This window comes from Megalopta genalis, chromosome 8 (genome assembly GCF_051020955.1).
Source record: "Megalopta genalis isolate 19385.01 chromosome 8, iyMegGena1_principal, whole genome shotgun sequence".
Taxonomy (NCBI): Eukaryota; Metazoa; Arthropoda; class Insecta; order Hymenoptera; family Halictidae; genus Megalopta; species Megalopta genalis.
This window is the reverse complement of record NC_135020.1, coordinates 21895628-21913107: the sequence shown is the minus strand read 5'-3', so window position 1 is coordinate 21913107 and position 17480 is coordinate 21895628. Positions and strand designations below refer to the sequence as shown.

Here is a 17480-nt window from a genome sequence, read left to right as displayed (position 1 = left end):
CGAGTCTTGCAGCTCGTTTTTATAGTTGTTGATAATTCATAATTATAAAAACGAACCGCAAGGCTCGAATAATCGTATCTCCTCTTCCCAAATTGTCCATTTTTGTGGACCATCTGAGCGTCAATTAGAGAGACATTACGTAGAGCTCGGTAACTTATACGTATGTTGAACATTTTATCGAAATCGGTTCATGTTGTCATGAGTTACAACAAATTGAAGATCGCAAAAATCGCAGTTTTATCACGATTTTGATCAAAAACTGAGTAATCTGCAGTTTTTAAAATTCTTCAACGCCTGTAGCTTGACTCTAGGTTAACCGATTTCGACCAAATTTTCAGCACGCATAGACGACACTGAGATCTACGAAAGGCATTCTTTAAACTTTCGTTATAGGCTCACATAAAAAAAGTTAAAAACAAGGGTTTTTAATTTTTTCTTTTCGTTCCAAGTAATAGCAAAATTAAAAAGAAGCTTTTTAGGCATCGTCTAGTAGACTAGTCCTAAGACTAAAAAGAATTCAAGTCATTTAGTCCAGTTCCGAAAACTTTATTGTGTTTTAAGAGGTGTACGAATACTTCTATGGGCCATTGTAAGTTCACATAAGAAGAGAACAATTATTAAATTCAACAACTCAATGTCACCGTTAATGAAACAAAAAGATCAAACGGAAGTATATATCTTCGTTCAAAAATTCCAATAGATCATAAATAACGATGTCCACTCTTGCCATAAGTGGATAAAATCCTCAAATATACCTTCTCACCCTGGCCAAAGATTTTTTTAACGAATTCCTAATAATAAGGTTAACGAGAAGAAACGCGAAGACAGAGAGACTCTAACTGCATAATCATGCATGGAACAGAGATCGTTAAATTTCCTCTAAAGAAAAATTATGCCGCGGAGCCGACGTTAACGTTTGCCAGAATTGGCGGACAGAGAGGGTGTCAGAGAGGAGTTCGACGACGGAAGAAATTTCACGGAAAAAGTCGGCACTGCGAACTACCCGTTATCCCTTATCGGAAAGAAATAGTTTCTTATTTCCTGCGCCGAGGTCCAAGCAAACTTGTTTGCATCGTTATTGGCTACTTTCGAACGCCCGAGCAGAACCGTACTCTCTCACCCCTGCATCCCTAAGAATGACGCAATTTCCGCTGTTTTCCTAGGACCGGCACTGTCCTGCAGGCTCCTGCAGTAGTCCACGGAAAAACTGGACAAGCTACTCGATTGTTCGCCGCGCAGCTCGAACTTTTCGACGCCACGAAATTCATCTTTGCGAATTGCCCAATTGTCGTGACGACGGTACTCCATTTTTCGAACTATGTATTGCTTCCTCGGAGATGCTCGAACCGTTCTTTCCGACACGCCGCGTGTTAGATTTCGTCCTCTTAACGATCAAACTTTCTCGGTTCCTTTCTTTCTTGCATTTGTTGTAACTTTGGGTGAAACTGTGAAGGCTGATTCATTGAACTATACCATCTCTTATTTGAAAAATGTTTGTTGGAATAGATGTTTTAAACAGACGTTGTTTACATCGTACGGAATGTGTACCTCGTATTGATTTATAGGGTTAGAAACTATTTATTAAGGTATTCTTTAGCGTATTTTTCATTGGAATAATGTGCTTACGGTGCTGACGATTACATGCAGAATAAATAGGTACATGACCCACGAGAGACGATTAGTTATACAGGATGTCCAAAAATTATGGTACTTCCGGGAAATGAGGGGTTCCTGAGGTCATTTGAAGTAACTTATTCTTTAGCGAAAATGCAATCCGCGGCTTTGTTCACGAGCTATTAACGTAAAACAATGACCAATGAGAGGCGAGCTCAGCTAGTGCAAGGCGGCCGAGCTAGGGGAGCTCGCCTCTCATTGGTCAGTACTTTCCGTTAATAACTCGTAAACGAAGCCGCGGATTGCATTTTCGCTAAGAAAATAGTTACTACTGTTACTAATGCAATAGTAGCATTTTTAGCGCTATTTAAACGAAAAAAATGCAGTAAGGAATACCTTAATAAATAGAGATTCTAATCTCACATCTTGCTAAATAATGAAGAACTTTTAAATGGTTCCATTATACAGCGTGTCCCAAAGTTATGGTATTTCAGGAAAAGAAGCAGTTCCTGAAGTCATTTGAAGTAACTTTTTCCTTAGCAAAAATGCAATCCGCGGCTTTGTTTACGAGTTATTAACGGAAAGTACTGACCAATGAGAGGCGAGCTCCCCTAGCTCGGCCGCCTTGCACTAGCTGAGCTCGCCCCTCATTGGTCACTGTTGTTCGTTAATAGCTCGTGAACAAAGCCACAGATTGCATTTTTGCTAAGGAAAAAGTTACTTCAAATGACTTCAGAAACTCCTTATTTCCCTGAAATACCATAATTTTGGGACACGCTGTATAATGGAAGCATTTAAAAGTTCTTCATTATTTAGCAAGATGTGAGATTAGAATCTATTTATTAAGGTATTCTTTACTGCATTTTTCGTTTAAATAGCGTTGAAAATGCTACTATTACATTTAATACAAGCACGTGGATGGTCAATGAGAGACGATCAATCGCATAATGAAAGTATTCATAAATTCTTTGGTATTTAGCAGGGTACACTTCGCGTCAAGATGTGCGATTAGAATCTATTTATTAAGGTATTCTTTACTGCATTTTTCGTTTAAATAGCGTTGAAAATGCTACTATTGCATTTAATACAAGCACGTGGATGGTCAATGAGAGACGATCAATCGCATAATGAAAGTATTCATAAATTCTTTGGTATTTAGCAGGGTACACTTCACATTAAGATGAATGGGTGAAAATTATTTATTCAGATATTTATAAATTTATTTGCAATATAAATGCTAGTGAAGAGAATACTGTCATTACATCAAATAGAAACAAATAGCTGGTCAATGAAAAGGCAATCAATTACATAATGGAAGTACCAGGTGGAAATAACAATCATAAACCCAAAGGAAATGTGGATAGCAATAAGAGATTGGTCCATTATACTAATGGCAGTATTGAAATTAGCAACCCGGATAGCAACCATGTCAAGCGATTACGATAGGAGCGATAAACCATAGAAATGTTACTATCAATCGCGGGAAATGAAACATTATTTCCGAGTGCATATCGGTTTTGAAATGTAATATGTTACATCTTGATATATATTTAATACGGAATAATGAAACACGAAAGTACAAATTATTATGAAATTTATGGAAATGTAATTAGAAGTTCCAGTTATAATAATAATAATCTCCCTATAATAATAATTCTCTTCCACGTTTAATGTTTACCTACCGCAATTGTGCTCGTTCTCTCCCTCGCTCTGTTTCGCTAGAACCAATATTAACTTATTGAACTTATTATACGTTTATTCTGAGATCCGTGCCTGCCTTCGTTGTATTCGGATTGGATTTACGCGTACATGCACCGAAATGAATGAATAAAAAAAGAGAGGATTTCAATCTCGTCAGAAAACAGGAGGAAAGTGGATTTCAAGAGAACCAAGACGAGTACGAAATCGAATTTCAGTGCCATCAAGAAACAGGAATTTATAGGATTCCAACGACATCGCGGAACTGTGTAACAGCATTTTAATGGAAGACGAAGTTTAACAATGACGGCGCGTTAAACATACTAAAGTCGTTTCCTTCTCCTGTAGCTATCGAGCAAACATTTATTCAATCGCGAGCCTAGCTAACGCTGAAAAGAATTTGAATATTCGCAAAAATTACAATAGAAAACCTAGAATTGATTAGATTGAAATTTTGCGTAATTTGATATCACAGAAGCGCCTTTCTAATTTCAATGATTACGAAATCGATTGGAACGGGATACCTCGACAATGGTATGTTCGGTGTAAAAAAAAAAAAAAAGAAAGAAAGAAGTCTGCGCGTGATTTACGAGACACGCTGGAAAAAGCTTTCGCGGTGTCGATCGTTAACAGTAGCGCGGGCCATCTCGATATTTATGCGTATTGGTAACCTAGCCTCGATCCCGGCGCGATAGTATATCATTTCCAAACTGTAATTCACAATGGCCGCGGTTATAAAACGATGATCACCCCTCGTCAGTAAGCACCATCGTGGCCGGTCGATCGATAGTATGAAACCATAACGGGTTAGTGGTCCTTAAAACACTGATCAAGCGACTTCGAGCCGGCATTATACGAAGTCGAATTTCAACAATTCCAGAAACTAACAATTCAAACGCGCAGAAATGAAACGCGGCTCCGATACAGGACCGGCAGCCAAAGCAGCCGCCTAACGAACTTTGATGCGGTGATCTGGTTAGATATCGTTCATAGTTCCGAGAATTTACTGGAAAACTGTGCGCGTTCTCCTGACAGTGTAATTAAATCGGCAGCCCGTACGGATCTGTAACGATAACTCTATTCAACGATTTCATGAATCGTGAATTGATAAACTTTCCTCGAACGAAATGAACGCACACGGCTTTACCTACTAGCCTGCGAATTAATTTATCGACGATCATTTGTCCGTTTCATCGTGCTTTTTCCGATTTAGGGCAAATGCATTCGTTACCGCGGGTGTACATAAATTGTCTGTCGTAAATTGTTCGATTAGGGAAATTATAAACGGCAAGGAATTGCTAATTAACGCAGCTGTGATGGAGATTGTAAATGTGAGTAGTGCAAGGGGCGAAGAAAAAATGTTTTAAATCTCTCACCTTATTTTTCTAATCAGAACCCTAAATAGGTATTTTATCTTAACTAACTTTAGGGCAGAAGATTTCAGGAAATAAAATAGGCTCATGTTGCGCAGAAATTTGATTGCGTTTCAACAAAGGAATCACGTAATATAGAAACATAAAAAAATAATGATAGTTCGGTTCAATTTGTTGTTATAGGGTGGAACTGAAATAGTTCCACCGTGCCACGTGAATTCATGAATGCGCTTGCAGCTGTTGCAATATTTCGTGGTGGGTTTAAAAAAATATATATATATATGTCCCACCATGCATTACCGTGCATCAAAAAGATGGGACATTCTTAATCCCACCGTGCACTAAAGAGTTAAGTGCTGAATATCAACTCGAAAAATTCACACGATATTTAAGTCATTTAATTAACCTATTAACTACATCATTTTATATACATAACAGTCGATATTGTTTATAGCAGACGGTGTGTATTTTGTGTTTCGTTTCTTTTCAACGAAGCGAACAAATTTGGAAATCATCTGTAAGTTGAACACAACAAAATTAACATATTTAAAGCATGATATTTTTGATTTGGTTTTTATATTATAATTAAATACCATACATAAATATATAATATAATATATGAATATGTAATTTAGAGGTTATGACAAAATTTTTCTTTCTTTTTATTCATGCAACCGTCACAATCCCCATTTGGGACTTTTTAAAAAATATGAAATATTTTAACAACAAAGCATAATTTGAATATAACTCAAATTAAAACATAACCTTTCCCGTCAAAAATTAAGAAAAAAATTTGGCAGTCAACGGGCCGATGAAACCGAAACTAGAAAGTGAAAATTTTCCATCAAAAATATTAGTTCAGTTTTGTATTCTACAAATCCTGGTAACACATTCAATTTATTCAATGAATCACAATAAAAATGAATTAAACGATCGAACGGATTAAACGATCAAACTATTTTTGCTATACAACCCAAGAAGCGCCCGACGAAATGCAAAGCACAGAAAAGTCAAGCTGTCAAAGCTCAATAATCGTTCCAAGACATTTCTTGCTCGAACGATGAATTAACAGCTCAACTTCGTTCCACTAGATGTCCATACCATTCGACAATGTTCCGCCATTGTGCCGTTGCACAAAGGACACGTTGCAGAAGCGACGGGGCAAGTTCCCGCCAATTAAACGCGGGATAAGTTTTTCTTTTTTAGCATGGTGATCGGGTTACGTGTCGACGCTTGCAAAACTCTGCGCACGTGGTAGATCGCGGACAATCTCGAACGCGCGGAGCTCGGAAAGTTCATCCAGACCTTTATCCGGTGGTCAAAGCCCTTCAGAGAGGCATCGATCGTGCTCGCTCTAACGTGGATAGTTGAAACTTGCGTCAACGAGCATGACGATATAACGTGCTAGTGGTCACCGGTGCCTGTACGCGGCCAAGTACACGCGCCCATATGTCACGTATGGCCGCATTGATACAGCGTTCAAGGTATATTTACGTTCTCCATCTGCACCCTGCTTTTGTCGGCCACGTTGATCTACCAGTATCGAATGGTCACTGTTCCAACTGTACAATGTTAGCAGCTGCAACAGGATTGGCAACGCGAAAATTGATCCGTGTTGCTTGATTCGACGGGCGCGGGAGCGGCCTCGCCCCTTCGGGCACTGCCCGGTTTTCTGCTTAATAATTCAGCGCGATGCTAGAAAATTGGCCGGCTCGGCCGAGAATCAATGAGGCTGATCAAGCTGCGAATGTCTGTGCATCAGCTGCAGAAATAAATTCGTTTCACTGGGATATTGGAGAAGTAGTTGGCAGATCTTGATCATCGAGATATGATCATCGTCGTTATTAGACTGCGGATATTCGTGCAAAATTAACTTTCTATAACTCGGTGTAACTTCGAGATCATATGAGCCGTTTATTTTGAAAGTGGCATAAGTCACTTTGTTTTTAAGTCGATATATTTAACACGTTGACTGCCGCGTCACCCGTATTCGGGTGACAGCAAAAGTTCTCATCAGACCACGTCACCCGTAATTCGGGTGACGCTGATTTGACTACTTACAAAGGATTTCCGAAAATATTTCGACAAATATTCTACAGGAGGTAATGAAACTATTGAATTCTTATAAAAATGGTTTATTAACAAAATTATTCGTAGTGTATAACATTAAAACATTCTCTGCAAACTTGAGGTTGATCAGGACAGCTTGAACAAAAAGTTGTTTGTTTTTTCAGATATGCTCGTGCCTCTGATCGGTCCATTTCGTATCTTTTATTTGAACTGTAGCTTCCTCGGTATCATCAACATTTCTTTCTTCTTCCATGACCAATTCTCGTAAAATCTCGTCAATAGTATCTTCATAACATTCATTATCACTAAGATTATATTTATCAGTATCCAAATCAGAATCTGATGATGTAATTTTATTTATGCTTCTCCTTCCGGGCAATCCGATCTCTTTTCATTATTGAAAAAAAATAAGAGCAGTGATTTTAAGTTATACCATTCGGTACTCGGCAAAGATTCCAACTGTTCATGCAGGAACAGAAACAGATATGAATTAACAGCGCACGCTTCCTATAGCGGCACGGGTGGCCTGTAGGAGATTTTGTTGTAAATACGCGTGGCAGTCAACGTGTTAAGGGTTTGCGTTTTAACGCGTTTAAAAATATGGACGCTAACTTTCGAGAAGATTTACTTGTATTTGTTATCTCAGGATCATTTCGTATAAACATTAAGAAATCACCACTTTTCATTACGGCAAAGTGACTTATGCCACTTTCAAAATAAACGGCTCATATAGTGATTTATCTCATTGTTCTCTTTTTTTTTATCTAATTTCGTTTCCAGCCACGTACATATTTTGTTCTCTTGGTCCTTCCCCGCAATCGAGCAGATGCATTGTGTTTTTCAACTTCTGCTTCATGTTGGTGCGTCAAAGTAAATTCGATCAAAAATTGTGATCTCTATGTTTATACGTAGAGATTCATATTTGCATTTGAATAAACAATTTCATGTAAACTATTGAAACCGCAAAGGGTCGAAGTTTTCAGATTCAATTGCAACCGAACGGAAGTTTAATGAAAATGTATTTCTTTTTTTAATGTCTTCATTGTTTGGTATTTTGCATAGTCAATTTTGTGTGTCATAAATGCGTGAAATCTGCAATTTAATCGTTATCATTTTTTGACGTTATTTTTATGTTATTTTATATTTGATTTGATTTATTATTTATTTATTATTTATTATTTAATTATTTATTTATTATTTATTTATTATCTTAGTTATTTTATTTTAAAGAAAGTCTGAAACGGTCTTCGCATTGGCTAAAATATTCCTGATGAAAAGCATGAAATAATAACCCAATTATATTTCATTAATATGCTTGCCTTCTTGCATTTTACAAATTTGCACGTGCCGTAAATGTGTAAAGATCCGCAGTCTAATTATTAATCGCTCCACGAAAATCTCGCCGTATATGTAGATATCGCGAGTTTAAGTAAGATTTCACAGAAAAGCAATATTTTCTGGAGGAGGGATAGACGTGGCCTATATGCCTCTAACAAGTTGCTGACGTCGTGAGAGAATGCGTAAACCTGTTGGTAATCTTCGATAGTAACGTCGGCGATGACGTCGCGAAACGCTCGCGCTGGTTACACAATCTTGATCCACAAAATAAACCGCACTATACCGTGATGCCTTGTGATCCCGTGGCAGAAGCGGCATTGCCTTCGTGGTAGTGAGGCCTCTGTCGGTGTAAGCTCCTCTGTCTTCTGTGTCATCCCACGTAACACGTTAGTAATATCTGTTCCCGGAAAGGCATAGTATATGCGGCCGGAAATGTCAACCTACAGCCGCCTGATTATTTACCAAGGGAGCCAATATAGGCTACAGATCCAAGTTTTTGCGTTCGGAAATCCCGCGTTGCCTCTTGAACGTTAACATTGACACGTTTAGTCGTTTAATTATAATTAATAACAACGGAACTGAAGAGTTAAAATATGCTATAGTAAATATTAGCTTAACACGTTTCGTGCCAAGCTGTTTTTACTCGAATCTTCACACTGGCCATTTTGATATTTTACTAAAACTTGATATATTATATGTAATTATTAATTATTTATATGTAACAATGAAATAAACTCACTATGACCCATTCTCTTGTGACGGAAATGAATTCTTCAGTTCTAAAATTTGTTATCAACTATCTTTTTAGCGCATTAAATAAATATGCAAGGGTGTATGCATCGGTGGTACACGTGGCACGGAATTTGTTAACTGTCGCGTATTCTAAAAATCCTAACAATATTCGGTTTGTTCAATATGTTACAATAAAAATTGATTTCAACACCTAGTTAAAAATCAGTGCCACCCACGTGTGACCAGCTCGGACTCAATCTATTGAATTTCTTGTCGCATAGCACAAATTATACAGGGTGGACATTTAAAACTGGATAATTCTTTTGCCTTTAACAATGAAAAAGAAAAGTTCCAGACAAAACGTGGTTGGTGTCAAGGGGCACATAATATTGTGACAATAATTTTATGGTGCGTGAAGGCATAGAAGACATACGAAGGTCAAACCTATTTATTTAAATTGAATGACATATTTTTTATTCTAGAGTCGCATTCTTATTAGAATTCTAATATAGTTTAGAATCAAGCTGGCATCAAGTTAGACAGTCGTAATAATCAAAGCAACTCATAATATTAGTTTTTAAATTAATATCTCTATTATTATTATTATTATACTATTATTATTATATATTATATCGCAATTATGTACATTTTCATTTTGTCACAATTGAGTTCTTGGATTATGGACACGTTTGCACATTTAAATCAATTAGGTAATTTATGTGCAAAAGCAAGAACAGTCAACACCATTGTCATTTACATTTCTGAGCGAGCAGTTTCGATGAATACTAAAATATATCACGTATACTATAAATTCACATAAATATGAAATATTAATTGAACAGATCCAGTTTCCACGTGACGACATATGCATTGAATATTTCATATGCGCCGTCCAAAGATTGCATTTCGTGGAAATTCGACCGTGTTATACGTATCCACAAAAATGTGGCATTCTATGCTTTGACTTTCAGATTGACAAATTCGATTCTTTTAAAACAGCGCACCAGGACCGTCGCGCGGTACAGCGCAGATTTTCCCCCAAAAAAATTTTATCGAACCGAAGAAATATAATTATTTTTTGATTGGACAACGAGACGTGTGGTATCAATTTTTGTCGTATATATTGCTGGCAAGGAAACCTGTTATCACCTGAATGTAATGGGGATTAAAACTGTGATAGATGCGATCTGTAAAAAGAGCTATTAAAGGATTATAGCGATCGTTCGTTTACGGCGATTTAATTTGACATGATTTACCAAATGATCGCCGCGGAATCCATTTTGTTTATGCGCTCGTTCCGTCAGCCATAAAACCTATGAAACGAGCACTATTATATACGGCCACGTGAAGATATTACATCCCACGAATGATTGTGACACGGAATGATTTAGCGGTCAGTTCACGTGATCCGCGAACCCTCGATCGTGACAATGGCGCCGCTCGCAAAAACAAACCCAGCCCGTGTTTAAATCGACGTTTTACCAACAAAGTCAATATACCCGGAAAGCTGAGGATTCATTAGAGGACGCAATTTAACCGTGATTCAATCGATATTTCATTACGTTTCAATTTACATTCTATAGACACTGCCGACCGAAAGTGTAGATCCAAGGCTTATAATGAAACTGCGGATAGTTATGCAAATTCCTGCTTTTATTCATTATTTTCCAATGACAAAAAGCAAAGGAAATATTATTCGAAGGACTGAAGCCTATTTTCCAATAAGGAAAAGCGATAAGAAAATTCGTGCCAGAGTTGAAAGCTATTTTCCAACGACGAAAAGCAAACGGAAGATTATTACGAAGCCTAATAGTATTATTAAGAGTAAATGGAATAAAGTATTTTCAGAGATTATTCCTTCAACTGTCGTTATGTCACTTATTTTCAATTTCTTTCTCATTAATGGCAATATTATTTTGAGTTACGGAGTTAATTGTATAGGTTTGAAAATTAGCTTTTAAATTTTATTTCTTTGTTTCATCTCATTAATATACGCTAATGTAATTATTTAGAAATTCATTTCAACCCTCTGTTAACTCATCAAGTTCGCAATGTTTCAACGTAAATTTACTAGCACTTTCTAATTTGGAAATATGCAATTTTTAATAAAATAATAACTGGCAGTAATTGGCAGTCTTCAGTTAAGGGTTAAGTTTAATATCTTTCCAATTTTATTAAGATGAACGAAACGTAAAAATTGTTTATTAAAATAAATTGATGTCACACAATTTAACTTTGAAGTTGAAATTTCATTATATATACCATCGATAATTCCTAACATTTCATATAATATTTTAATTTTGTACAATTTTTGAGGTTGTTCCCGCGGCAGTTAAAGTGTTAAAAGTTAGAAGATCGTCGAGGTCAGAGGATGGTACCTCTTGTATACATTTGTCGACGTTTCCTGCCACCCTTATTTCACGTACAGTTACTCACAAAATTCAGCGTATACCTTTTAAAACGCAATAACTTTTTTAAAATTGCACTAAGTGACGTGAATTTCTTTTTACATGACGTGGGACCAGTCTACTAGATGATAACCAAAACGCTTGTTTAAAATTTTACTATTACTTGAAATGACAAAAAAAAGATAAAAACCCTCGATTTTTAACCTTTTTATCTGAGCCTATAACGGAAACTTTAAAAAATGCCTTTCATATATTTCGGCAATTTCAGCTCAGATAAAAAAGTTAAGAAACGAGAGTTTTTTTATCTTCTTTTTTTCATCCCGAGCAATAGCGAAATTAAAAGCCGGCATTTTAGTCATCGTCCAGTAGACTAGTCCCTCTATCACCTAAAAAAACATACAAGTCACGTAGTCCAGTTTTAAAAAAGTTATTGCGTCTTGAAAGATGCAGCCTCAATTTTGCGAGTAACTGTACGTATATGCAAACATTGCATCCCGTGTCTCATCTTGTATTTAAGAGAGTCCCGCCTCGTCGGCAACCTGTCCAATTTGAGTACGGTTCGTCGACACCAAATCGATGCCAAGCCAAGTCCCGAAAGTATGTATATGTATACTGGCAGAGGGTCGCCCTCGGAATTACTCGGAATGGTGGCGCACGCGAAGGAGACGGCCGCCATAATTCTGTCTTGGGGGAGTCAAAAAATTGTCGCATTAATCAGGAAGAGACAGGCGCGGGAGAAAAGGACAAAAAGAAAGAGAGAGAGAGAGGGAGAGAGAGAGAGCCAGGCAGAGACAGAGAGAGAGAGAGAGAGAGAGAGCCAGGCAGAGACAGAGAGAGATAGAGAGAGAGAGAGAGAGAGAGAGAGAGAGAGAGAGCCAGGCAGAGACACAGAGAGAGAGAGAGAGAGAGAGAGAGCCAGGCAGAGACAGAGAGAGAGAGAGAGAGAGAGAGAGAGAAAGAGAGGTAAGGGCGAGGAAGGAGATATTCGCAGCCCCTTTGCGAATATTGCAGCTGGCCAGATAAGCCGGGCTAACCCCGAATTACCGGGCCCTCTCTTTGCCGGCGCAAATTAGCAGGCAGACACGGCCGGGAGCAAGCAGTGGAGGGTACAATTTTAAGGCACTCGCTCTAATAGGTAATGCAATTTAAGAAGCTCGTCAACCCTGGATGGCAGCAGGGACCGTAGGCAGATGGCTGTCGACTGGATGGGGTGGAGCGGGGGAGAGAGAGAAAGAGAAAGGCAGAAACACAGACAGAGAGAGCGAGAGAGAGAGTGAGAGAGAGAGAGGGGGAGAAAGACAGAGAGAAGGAGGTCCGCAACCGAGATAACCAGCAGCAGTTGAGTGGTGTACGTAGTGTGAATCTTAAATTCTGTGGCCGCCGCAACCGGCTTGCTTCCGTCTGCATAGCTGAGTGAATAACTTCGGTAATTACCGGCGACCTAGTTACGACTGTGGCACCGGGGACGGTTTACATTTCCGATCTGACCGGTCGTGCCCGGCGAACGCTTCTGATACGGTGCCACCGATTTGACGAAGGACACTTCGAGCGTCAGCCAGCAAACAATTGCTTTCCCAGCGGGGAAAGCTGAGGGCGCGGCTTACGCCTCGATCTCCGGCCCGTTTAAGTCTGCGCAACTTGTTCCCGTCGAAAGCCAGGGAATTCTAAACGATAAACGCGTTTAATAAAGAGAAGACGAGGCCGAAAGTCGGCCCCCACCGGCTTGGCACCGGTCTGCTCCAATCGGCATCGGGAGCAACGACTTCTGCGGTCCTCGGCGATCGCCCGACGATATTCTCGGGTAATGCAATTTCTTGAGTTTTCGGCCGAGCTCCAAGTCGTTACACGTACGTTACTCGATGCCCGGAGACTTTCAGGTGCACGAGTAACGCCCGGGGCGCTTCTCCCGCGATCAAACCAACGAAACTCTGGGAACACGACGGAACGACGACACCGTTGCCCTTATAAACCGGCGGGTGCCAGCGATACGCTCCTGCGAATCGAGGCACGCCTCGAGTTCGAAGCTGCAAAAATCCTGGAAAAAACAGGGCCGACATAAAACCGTAACGACCCGAGCGTTCCCTCGCAGAGACGAGACGAATACGTACATACGTGCGCGTCCAGGAGCCAGAGTTTCTCTGGTCCCAGCAACTTTACCAATGCGCCGCCAGAAGCTGTCGTTACGCTGAACTCCGTCTCATTAAATGCTCCCGCTAATAACTGTCGAGCCGAACGCACGCGAGAAGCGAAAAACAGAAGCGAGTTTCTACGAAATAGAAAAACAAAATGTATGAGGTCTTTGAATTATACGGTGGCTCGCGATAGTTTTCGAACACGTTGCACAATGGAGTCAACTTGCTTCGAATCTGACCAAACGACTCGAACTTTTTTTTTTTAATGTTAGAGGGACTGGTTTAGCAATGTCTAAAGCATTTGATTCAAAGATTGCAATTACTTGGAGTGACAAGAAAAAGCTCGAGAATAATATTCTAGTAAATAATTTAACTTAAATAAAAATAACTTAACTAACTAAGTAGATATGTCTGGCAAATAAATTAGATAGCATATTAATTTATTAGAGAATATCTACGAAATTTCTTCCAGAAATTGCAATTTGTTAGAACGACGGAGACAGCAAAGGACGCAGGTTTTTTAACTTTCTTATTCGAGCTTGAAAGGATTTTAGACTCAGAGATTTAAAGAACTTATTTTCTTTGATCACTTTAAGTTATGACATTTGTTTTGCAATGAAGACACTGCAAAACTATTTTATGCATGGTACCTTGCATTTAAGTCAATAACAGAAATATGAAAATAAAGCTAAAATGTTGCTTAATCATCCTTATAAAAATCTTTCTTTTTACATTATCGTTATATTAAATAAAAATTCTCGATTCACACCATTTCATTAGGTTATTTATGCATGGTTACTTATCCTCTTACTGGAAGACGAAAGGTATAACAGGTTGATTTAATTCGGATGAAATTAACACTCAAATACGATGAATATTGAAACTCCTGGAAGTCGTTGCATGGAATTAGATTTTGCTTATGCGAGACAATGCTGACGTAAGTTTCCTCTTGCATTCCATCAAAACCGACTAAAATAACTTGACATATTCTTCTTTCTTCATATTCTTGCAATAAAACGTATTCATTTAAAAGGTATTTGAATAATGAACTTCCGTCGTAAAATATGAACAGAGCTCCGGAAAAAATAAATTTTTGAGATAGTACATAGACCATAAATGTTGTTATTTATTTTTATTGTTGTTATTTATTCTCATGTAATACAGAATTTGGTAAATAAACTTCTTTTGAAATAGTTGTTACGTATGGATAGTCCGTAGTCAAATATATTTTTGAAATGTTGTTTCCATATCTAACTACTACTTAAAAAAAAAAGTTTATTTGTCACATTCTGTGATACACAAGAAGATAAAAATATTTATAGTCTATATTTACCATTTCAAAAATCTATTTTTACTCATATTTCCTGAATATAAGGAACCGTGGATAACGAAGGTTTTAAAAAATTATTACCAAATTATTACCAAATTGTTTAGCGAAATTATATGGTAATTTAAGAAGCCTAGATTAAGAAAATAATGTAAAAATGTAATGCAAAACTATTATACAGGGTGTCCCAAAATTATGGTGCTTTCGGGAAATAAGGGGTTCCTGAGGTCATTTGAAGCAACTCTTTTCTTTATAAAAATTTTCCCTGAGGCATCGTTTATGAGTTATTAACGAGAAACACTGACCAACGAGAGGCGAGATATGCTGGCGCGAGGCGACCCAGCCAGCGAGCGGTCGAAGCCCACTTCCGCTGATTGGCTCGGCCGCCTCGCGGCCTGATCTCGCCTCTCATTGGTCACTGTTTTTCGTTAATAACTTGTAAACGAAACCACGGTTTGCATTCTTGCTAAGGAAAAAGTTACTTCAAATGGCCTCAGGAACCCCCCATTTCCGAATTACGAGACATTTTTGGGACACCCTGTATACCACTTCCATAGCGCCTTTAAGGGAGATCATCGTCCAATGCGCCAATTCTTCGGTGGCTTCCTTTCACGAGAGCTCGACAGCGCTCGACGCTTAAGACTCTAATATCGGAAATTAGGTTGCACAAATTCCTGCGATCTTCGCGTTCTTTTCTCACGATACGTGGAAACGAAACGATGGAGTTCCATTAATTTCAACCACACAGCTGGATGCATAATGGTCGATCGTATAGTGGCACACGCAGTCGTCAGAGAACGACGGTTTCTCGGCGAGGCTCTTTTTCCGCGGATTTGAATTACCGTCCCGCTAATTTCCTCCGTCTATTTCCCGCTCAACCTAGATCTCATTGACGGGTACACCGGTACATGCACTACACACGGTGCTTTTCAATATTTCCAGATGGCGCGACTCGGAACGAGAAGCCGGCCGCCGAAGAGACCCGGAGCCAGAATAATGTTCTTTCTTCGGTGGCTGCATCTGCCAAGAATGTCCTGGCTCAGACCGGCGGCAGCGCTATGCTACCCTGCAGATTCACTGGCCCCGGAATAGTAAGTACATATATAGCTGCGTACAGGCAAATATATGCGTTCTAGATGATGTACACAAGGGAGATGGCTCGTGCACAAGTGAGTCCCGCATACACGGCGAGCCTCGTAACGGGATCGCCGCCTTGAATTATTCTGTTGTTGATGGACCAATCGAATTTGTTTTCGCGTCGCGTAATGCACCCGGTGGCACCGGAACGTATTTGAACATTGAATTTCCGGATTTCGAACAGCTGCCGTCGTTGAATTTGCTTTATACTTCGTAGAGAAGAATTTATTTGTGCCGCGAAAATATTGTAAATTCGAACGAATCTGGAAACATCGGACGGCTCTTTTCCTGGCCGAATTTACTATTGACACGAAGATTGAAGCTTCCCCTTTACAACGATGCTTTAAAACTTGATGTACGATTTTTCGTTCCGATGTTACGCGGCAAAATGGGGAACAGTGTCTTGTGGTGTATATTCTGCTACTGTAAAATTGGTAGCACAAGCTTCAAACGAAAGTGAATAAAACGGTGAAAAGAAATTACCGGTCTAGCATCGAAGGTTTATTGGAAAGGGAAAGCTTCAAATCTACAGGGTGTCCCACAATTATGTTTATTATGTTTATGGCGCGATTCCTCGAGTCGTTTGAAGTAACTTTTTCCTTAGCGAAAATGCACTCCGCGGCTTTGTTTACGAGTTATTGACGAAAAATACTGACCAATGAGAGGTAAGCTCGCCTAGCGCGAGGAGGGCTAACCAACGAGCGCACGAAGCCCTGTTCCACTGATTGGTTCGGCCGCCTCGCGCCAGCCGATCTCGTCGTCTCTCATTGGTCACTGTTTTTCGTTAATAACTCCCAAGTAAAGACGCGGATTGCATTTTCGCCAAGGAAAAAATTACTTCAAATGACCTTAGAAATCATCTTTCCATGTGTTACCATAATTATGGAACAACCTATATAATAGAAGTTACAAAAATATCTCTGTCGTCGGAAATACTTAAATAAGCCCGTTTATGCAAATTCTATCATATTATCCATTTCGCTGCAAGAGATATTATCCCGAAACAGGAGGTACATTAATAAATTGCAGGAAATTAAAAGCGTCTATTTATAAAATGTAACCGGGGTTTAAAACGGTTCTGGAAATAACAGTTTAAAACTGTTATTTGGACGTTCTAATTAAAACAATTACGAAGAACCAGAATTGTCTCTTTTGTTCACAGATCGATACTTTATGTAAAATAAAAATGGTCTGCATTATTTTCAACACACAGCAGCCGAATAGAAATTTCATTCATTTGAATGTATTACAATCAACGTTCTTAACGTCTTATCTATTTATTTAATACATTAAACCAGCCGATTTGTGCAGCAATGCAACATCGTTACACGTAATTTGGTCAACGTATCATTTTTAAATTCTTAACCCTTTCCTCTACGATTTATATCACAACTGCGTGTTGATTGGTGCTTCTTTGCTTCTGGTAAATCCCTACACGATAAAGGAAAATTTTAATTTGTCGCGTGCCAAACTTTTCCTCGACGATCGATAATAGAACAGCAGAATGTAATTTCGATTTCAAAAACACAAATAACATCCACATTTGGCGGATTATGTACTAAATCTTTATAACGAGTGCGACAGGATATTATACGGCGTGAGATTAACACTTTAATGACCGCACATCTACGTAGTCAAACGTCGCCAGGGG

The 17480-nt window shown here is 38.9% G+C and overlaps 1 protein-coding gene across 7 annotated transcripts in view; it reads left to right on the top strand.

The window, feature by feature from the left end:
* The window catches only part of LOC117225458 (limbic system-associated membrane protein), a 185012-nt gene that overhangs the window by 106679 nt on the left and 60853 nt on the right, over positions 1-17480 (top strand). For all 7 annotated transcript variants that reach the window (XM_076524210.1, XM_076524208.1, XM_033479063.2 and 4 more), the window contains one exon: positions 15635-15783. In XM_076524210.1, the coding sequence (XP_076380325.1) occupies positions 15635-15783 (149 nt within the window). The remainder of the gene's footprint in view (positions 1-15634; positions 15784-17480) is intronic.